The sequence below is a fragment of the Podarcis cretensis genome (assembly GCF_951804945.1).
Source record: "Podarcis cretensis genome assembly, chromosome: 9".
Classification (NCBI taxonomy): Eukaryota; Metazoa; Chordata; class Lepidosauria; order Squamata; family Lacertidae; genus Podarcis; species Podarcis cretensis.
The window spans coordinates 152,270-160,281 of NC_137178.1; the positions used below are offsets into that span (position 1 = coordinate 152,270).

Here is an 8,012-nt window from a genome sequence, read left to right on the forward strand (position 1 = left end):
ATCCTGTTTTTCAAAATCCTAAAAAAAGTCTACCAGGCGTTTATTTTTAATGTACGGAGGAGAGTAGTTGTGCTTTGGGTGTGGAGTGAGGGGCACCATGTCCTGGCAATGCCATGGGGGAAGAAGCCCCCTCAAATGTGTTATTGGGGGAGCCAAAGGAACCTCAGACCCTAGGGGTTGGCTCCTGTGTACCCGTAGAAGCCTGGGCTGCCTTGGATTGAGGCCTCCTCAGTTACTGGGGGGAGCACTCCATGTTGCTGGGGGGAGTTGCTGCTCTCAGCCTGGCTGGGGGCACCTCTCTTTTCTCCTGTCCCTGGCTGGACCCCACACTGCGCTTATTTTTCTCTATTCAAAAGTTTACATACTTTAACATCTAATTTATCCAGTGTTTGTTTTCTGGGGGGACGCAGGGGTACGATTTGAACTATAAAATTGTGATTTTCTTGAGTCAAAATGAGAGTACCCCTCAACATTTTTTTATAGGAAAAAAAGCACTGAATTTATTCACTGACTTCCCCTTCCCCTTCCCTGATGTTCTATATTTATCCTTTAACTTTTAACACTCCATATGGAGCCCACACTTCTCCTCGCCACCAGCAGAGGGTGCTGCAGATCAGCATTTGGCCTTCTCCTGGCGCCTCCATGCTGGTCTGCAGGCCAAGGTTTCCTAGTCCTGACCTTGTTGCACAAGGCAAAACCAAGGGAAGGTTCCACTTGCCTCAGTGAGCCCAGCATGGCCCACTCTGACTGGCAGCTCCTCCCTTCCCTGGCCTTGCTACTAGAGCTGCTTATCTGGACATGCATCCTTGGAAGCTGAAAACATAGCCAGAGATTTGGAACAGGCAGGAGAACGGACTTCACACCCCCTCGATAGACTTGTGGAACTCACTGCCACAAGAGGGGAAAGCCCATTTGGATGGCTTTCAACGAGGTTGTGGAAAAGAAGACTAGTAATAGTCACTAGCTACAATCAGAATCAGAGGCAGAGGTCTCTCAATACCAGTTGCTGGGAATCACAAGGAATCAGAGTTTGGCTCTTGAGCTTTGATCCTGCTTGTGGACTTCTTCCCATTGGCTGGCCACTGGCCTCATCCAGCAGGCTCTTCCTGTGCTCTGATTACTGGGCACCCCCCCCCCAGCACCTTCCATAGCCCCACCTCTGGGACCGCAGGGGCTGGCAGCCTCCCTGCCAAGCAGCTCAGTCTCTTCCTCACTGGATCCCTCCATGGGGGGCAAAGGGGCAGGCAGGACACAAGCTTCCTTTGCTACTGCTGCTGCTGCTGCAGCCACTGGCTGGGAAAGGCCCAGGCCCTTGAGATGCCCATGGGGGATGCCAAGCCAGAGGTCAGGAGCCCACGTGGGCCTGGTTCCCTGCCAAGTCCAGGCCAAGCTGAGAGCTCCAGCAGCCTCACTCTGTTGTGCAAGGAAGAAGTTGGAGCTTCGTGGTCACCCTGAGGGCCTTGCGGGTGCAGAAAGGGACCCTCCCCGATCAAGACTGGCCATGGCAGATGAGGGCAAAGGGGTTGCCCCCTCCCCTTTAGTTCCTCGGGGCCACCAGAAAGTGTCTCCACACCCAGGCACTTGCCTCTGGCCCACAGAAGGACTTGATCCTCTGGCCAATCAACGTCACTGGGTGACGACACCGCCATTTTTTCTAGCAGATGAGACAGAAGGGGAGGAATCTCCCCACTCCAGCTACAATTTAAAAAACAGCTGGTTAGATTCCCATGTGATGTGGGTCTTTGATTTTACACCCTTTGCATCAGTTGTGGCCCAAATATTTCAGTGCTTGAAACAATAAACCCAAATGTGGGGGTCACTTCCCCAACAGTCAGTATCTTATAATAAAGATCATTGGTTGAACTTTACTGGTGCCCCAATTTGGGTCCTGCAGTGCCCCCCCCCCTGCCAGGTGACTAGGAACAGCAGCGTAGCTAGCCCCTCGGGTGCCTGGGGTGGTGCGCACGCCTTGCAGCCAGGGGCAGAGCGAGCCGCCCATGGGGACGGGTTGTGCTTCGTGGAGCCTCTCCGCAGCTTCCCCCTTAGCTGTGGGGCGGCTGGGGCAGTGGACGGACACAAGCCCTCGAAAAAGCAGCGCGGAGCTTGCAGGCAGTCTGCCTGCCGCCTCGCCCTCAGGAGAGATGCGTGGCTCAGGCAGGCTGCAGGCCCCCCGGTGTGGCACCTAGTGCCCCCCGCCTCACCCAGCTATCTGGGCTTCTGCAGTGGCGTAGGAAGGGGCGTGTGGTGGGTGCGGGAGTTATTTTTTGTCACCCCCCTCAGTGATGACACCTGGGGCGGACCGCACCCCGTGCACCCCCCTTCCTAAGCCACAGACTAGGAAGTTACATTGCTGCCAGGGGTGGGGAGGGGCTTGTCCTGATTCTGGGATAAAGCAGCCCCCCCCCCCCCGCTTCCCTGAAGAAAGACTCTGAAAGAGAAGCAGTTTGAAAACAGGCGCCTCACAGGAGTTTATTGAGACCTCCTCGGATACAGTGTGTGTGTCTTTCCGTCTCTCCTCCCATCCTTTCATGGAGGGTGGGGGCTCTGCAAGTTAAACTGGACAGATTTGAACAATAAAAAGGCTGGTGCAATCCCTCCACGCTGCGGCTCTGTGGCAGGGTGACTGGTGTTGACTGATGGGGGGGAGGCAGCCGCCTCCCCCCATGGCTCCTTTTCCTCTCCTTGGGGAGGGAGACCCCCGGACCCTTCTGGGCACAGCACCATCACAGAAACCAGAAACACTTTCGCCGGGACTTCTTGGGCTCCGCTTTCACCACGGGCAGATTCAGCGTTGGCGACGGCTCCTGGTGGCTCGGCGTGGCAGCTCGCGGGGCCACCGGGGGGCTGTGGCTCAGCTCAGGCTCAATGGTGCTCAGCACCTGCTGCAAACGCCCCTCCTGCTTCCGGAAATCATGTTCCACGCTGTGGGGAGGAGGGGAGCAAGTCAGAGGGTGGCGTCTCCCAAGGAACCAAGGCTAGTGATTGGGGGCAGAGATGGGGGTCTGGCTGGGCTGGGCTGCCCCATCCCTCCTGGGGGCCTTGGGAGCTGGTGCAGAGGAGGCAGGTCAGCCAGCAGGAGCCTGGGGGGGCCGCCAATGGGAGCCCGCCTGCCTCTGCCGACCCTGGCATGTCTCACCCGTCGCCACAGTGGCAGAGACAGACCCGTCAATCCCAATTAGCGCTGAGGCCTTGTGTGAGCCACACAGGCAGGAGGCCAGAAGGAGCCGGCGGGCGGGCGGGCGGGCAGGCAGGCAGGCAGGCAGGGTGGCGGGGAGAGGAAGAGGGCCCAGTCAGCCAGGGAGGCTGTGCACAGCCAGCCAGCACCCCCCACCCCCGAAACAGCCTCCGAAGGTCAATGGAAATGTAGGGGAGGAACACAGAGAAAAGACTCCAAGGAACAGAGGCTGCCGGTCTCTCCTTCCTTGAAGGTTCTTAAGCAGAGGTCGGGAGCCTGTTGGTCAGGGATCATTTAGTCCAACCCCCTGCTAAAGCATGCAAGACAGGTGGCCATCCAAGCAAGGGCCCAGGTGTCTCTAAGCAGGACTGGGGGGCAGCCTCACCGTCTGAAGCCTGGCCACCTCCAGCTCTTCAGCCATAGGCCAAAGCAGAGGCCAAGGCAGGGAAGGGGCTCTGCTGGAGAAGTGGGTTGTCGGGGGGGGGGGAGAGAAGGCGAGAGGAAAATCTGCTGGGCAGAGAAAAGAGTGGCCTGCCTGAGACCCAGCAGGACCCCCAGACTGGAAAGCAGCCAGAAGACGAAGGAGCTGGGTGGGCTTAGCCTGAAAGTGGGTTGGAGGGGAGGGGAGATGCTGGCTTCACCCCAGGCCAACGATACAGCCTTCCTCTCTCTCCAGAGCCCCCTTTGCCCTCCTCAGCAGAAAATTCAGGGTCATCACATCAATAATAATGTTGATGTGAAATGTGAAGGTCAGCAGCCGATGTCTGGGCTGCCGGTGGATGCTGTGGCCGGCAGCCGAGAGCAGAGGAGGTGGGGGAAGCCAGGGGGCACCCCCACCCCACCCCCGCTGTGAGGCCCCTCCTACCTGTAGATGATGCAGGCGCAGTCCCGGCACGTCCCGCAGTTGGTGGTGTCCTGCCCTGTCCGGTAGGACTGCCGCCTGAAACGGAGCAGAAGGAGCCCATGAGCAGAAGGCCCAGAAGCCGCCTCCCTGCCTGGTCGCAGGGGCCCCCTTTGGTGCCAGCGGGGCACAAGCAGCAATGCCCAAAGGGCATCTGGTCAAGCAGCAGGGACCAGGGGGAGGGGAAGCATCAGGGCTGGCTTGGGGGGCCAGGAGACCCCCGGGAGGTCTTAGGGAGGGAAGCGCAAGGCAGGCGGGCAGGCAAGGACTCCCTCAGGCCTCACAGCACACAGGCTGCCCCAAGGCAAGGGGGCTGGCCCCACAGTGGCACTGCTTCGGCTTCCAAAGTGAGCAGGCACAGTGCCAGGTGATGCCAAGGCTGGCTTGTGGCCCACAGAACCCGCTGCTGCCACCATAAAAAGGCTCCATCTAACCAAAAAGTCGTGTTTTGCTGGACAGGCAGCCGAGAGCAGCTGAAGCTCACAGCATTTCCCTGTGCATTTGCTGGAGAGAACTCTGTGAGAGACAGTCCCACAGTGCCCAGACGGGCAGAGGGCACAGCTCTCGTTTTTGTCTCTTCATCCCCAAGCCAGAAATGGGAGAACACCTGCAAAGCCTGAGCTCCAATGCTCAGACCCCATTTTAAGCTAAACTTAAGTCTGCCTCTCAAATTGGCTCATTTGGCTGGAGCCTCGATCCCCGTATGGGATAGCTGCATATTCCTCCGTGGCAGGGGTTGGACTAGATGACCCTCAGGGTCCCTAGAGGCTCTACAAATTTGGTCTCTGTAACTGAGTTACCATTTTAAGCCTGCCTGAATAAAGCTGCTGTTATTCTGCCGCAGAAACTCTGAGTAGATGTTATTTTTTTCTCTTACAACACTGTTTGTGTGATTATTGTTTTAAAAGGGGGAGAAAAGGGGGAAATATCAGAGAATCCAATCTGCCTTAAAACATCCTAGATTACTTAAACAGAAAGGCTAAAACTAGCCCATCTAAGCTTCTTTTTAAGCCGCAAAAGGGATATCACTCTGCAGAACTCACAGATGTGAGGAAGGAGAATATCTAATAAATACAGCCTCTCCTGGCATCTATTCAAGATCGCTGGCTCCAAAGGGTCAAGGCGGCTGTAGCCTGGCCAGTGGGGGCTCCTTGGGCAACCCAGACCCCCCCCAGACCCGCCTCACCCATCACGCTGTGCCTCCTTCTTCTCCAGATCCTGAATGACATCGAGTAGCACCTTGATGGTTCGTTGGCTGGTCTCCAGCACCCCCTCGAGGGACTGCAGCTGGGAGTGGATGTCACCCACCCGCCCGGGGAGGTCCTGAGATGCTGGTGGGGGCTCCCTGGGCGCGGCAGCCACAGACACCAGCTGCAGAAGGTGGTCCTGGCCGTGGGGAAACGTATCCCCAGGTCTGGCGGAGAGGCAGGTCTCAGGGGGGCAGCTGCGACCGGAGGAGGGCAGAAGGGGGTCTGGAGGCTTCTGGGAAGGCGTGGGGGCTGGGGGGTGGGCCTGAGTGGTGCTGAGGCTCCCTGGGGAGGCCGCAAGCGCTGCTGGTTTTCCTGACTTAGGGGGCCCTGCTGTGGGAAGCAGGAAGGCAGAGGTGGGGTCTTCGGTGGGGGGGCCCTGAGCAAGGGGGCAGGGGGCAGGGATGCCCCTCTGGGGCGCACAGGGAGGGGCTCTCGAGGCCTGCTCAGAGGGAGTCTGACAGAGAGGTGGTGGGCACAGCCAGGGGGCGCCAGAGCTGCCGCAGCTGCTTGGGGTGCCATGGGGCTGCGTGGGGGAGGGGCCACAGTGCTTGTGCTGGGAAGACCAGCTGGCCGAGAGGCACGGGGCCCCCTGCTCTGGGTACGGGGGGCATGACTCCCAGGGAGGTGGCCTGGGGCACAGGGTGGCCGGAAGTCTGGGGCACTGCTGGGCGTGGGGTGAGGCGAGGGAGCAACCAAGGGCAGGAAGGCTGGCGGTGCCCCCCAGGGGCGGATCCTGGCTGCGGCCCACTGCACAGGGCGCCCCCTCCTGGGCAAGGTCACAGGAGCTCTTGCTGCGGGGGGGCCGCTGCAGGCTGGGTGACGTCTGGCTGGCGGTGCTGATGCCAGTCGCCCCGTGGGGATCCGGCAGGGCGAGCAGCAGGCGGGGCCCGGATTGGGGCCAGCTCCGCCTGGCGCAGTTTGCGGCAGAGGCAGGTGGGGGGTGGCTGCCCGGGGGCTCCTCTCCGCCCTCCTCCAGGTCCTTGAAGCGCACCTGCTGGGCGCGGTGGCGGCGCTGCAGGCGGTCCTCCGCACCCGGCGAGTCGCGCCTGAGCAGCACGGAGCGGACCCCGGCGGCAGCCTTCTCTTGGCCGGCCTCCGGGGCTGCCTCCTGGCTGGCCATGGCTGCCCCTTTGCCCCACCAGGGGGGGGTCACAGCCTCCTGCCCCGCATGACTGCAAGCCGCTCCCTAGAAAGCATCGATTCAGCTGCCCCCTCCGCCAGGGCCCAAAGCATCTCTCCCGTGGGTGCTGCTGCCTGGGGCTCAGCCTCAGCAACTCCCAAGGGGGCAGCCAGCGCCTCATGGCTGGAGGAGGCCTGGCCTTTGCCCCCCAGCTGGCAGGAACCCCATGGCCTGCTCTCCTCCCCCCTCCCCCCTCTCTAGGGTCCGTCCCTGGCCCCCGAGGGCCTCTCTCTGGGCCGGGAGAAGGGAGAGGGGAGAAGGGAGCCCATCCTGCTCACGGCGGCTGCTTCCGCTTCCCAAGGGTCGGTCACTTGTGGGGCCAGCAGGCACAGCGCCAGCCCATAGCCTCCCTGGGCAACAGACCTGCAGAGAGAAGAGAGGAGATGAATGGGTGGAAACCCATTCCAGTTATAGTCCACACTACAACCAGGGCGAAGAAAAACACTGCAAAAGTAAGATAGGAATAATGAAAATAAGAGAAGTGTAGAGCTGCAAGGGACCCTCAAAGGACATCCAGTCCAACCCCCTGCAATGCAATGCAAGAAGAAGAGTTTGGATTTGATACCCCGCCTTTCACTCCCTTTAAGGAGTCTCAAAGCGGCCAACATTCTCCTTTCCCTTCCTGCCCCACAACAAACACTCTGTGAGGTGAGTGGGGCTGAGAGACTTCAGAGAAGTGTGACTGGCCCAAGCTCACCCAGCAGCTGCAGGTGGAGGAGCGGAGACGCGAACCCGGTTCCCCAGATTATGAATCTACCGCTCTTAACCACTACACCACACTGACTTGGAATCCCTGACTTGACCTATAAACCGGCCTTAATGCTATGCAGAGCAGATGGGGAGGCTCAGATCAAGTGGCCCAGGAGCCAAGGCGAGGAGGAGAGCCTGCCGCTGGATGAGGCCACCAAAGTGGAGCCTCCTAGTCCAGCACCCTGTTCCCCCCTGGCCAACCAGATGCCCTCAAAAGGACCTGAGAGCAGCAGCCCTCTCCCCCTCTTGTTCTCCACCTTTCTAAGGTAGACTGATGCTGTCCATGGAGGCTCCACTTAGGAATCACAAGAACCTAAAGGGAGCTTTGTAACAGCTGGATCAGGCCACTAAAGGGGCTGACCATTTAGGAGTGGCTGGGGGGGGGCTTAACCCTTTCCATTCCATTCACTTTTCTTCTGAAATAACTCCCCAAGTCTGTCGCCCACCAATCCCACCCAAGGTCTGGTGAAACAGGCATTCGTGGAGGACGAGAGGGCGATTGATCGAGGGCCACTAGCCAGGGTGCCCTGCTCTGCCTCCACAGTTGGAATCTGCAATGCTTCTGAATCCCAGTGGCAGGAGGGGAGCGCTGCCATGTGCTCAGCTCCTGCTTGGGGGGCTCCCACAGGTCGGCCCCTGTGAGGACAGGATGCTGGACTCAATGGGCCCCTGGCCTGACCTGGCAGGCTCTTCTGGTGTTCTTAAAGCCCCTGCCAAAGTTGCCCAGTTTCCTTTCGGAGGCTCCCACAACCTCCT

At 59.6% G+C, this 8,012-nt stretch overlaps 1 protein-coding gene across 1 annotated transcript; it reads right to left on the bottom strand.

Moving 5' to 3' along the window:
- Nucleotides 1-2,443: 2,443 nt before the first annotated feature.
- LOC307224258 (uncharacterized protein) lies at nt 2,444-7,045 on the bottom strand. The gene is made up of 3 exons (XM_079990963.1): nt 5,263-7,045; nt 4,041-4,115; nt 2,444-2,922 (listed from the first exon to the last, which is right to left on the bottom strand). The coding sequence occupies exons 1-3, from the start codon at nt 6,444-6,446 to the stop codon at nt 2,724-2,726; spliced, it is 1,458 nt and encodes a 485-aa protein (XP_079847089.1). The 5' UTR covers nt 6,447-7,045; the 3' UTR covers nt 2,444-2,723.
- Nucleotides 7,046-8,012: the final 967 nt, after the last annotated feature.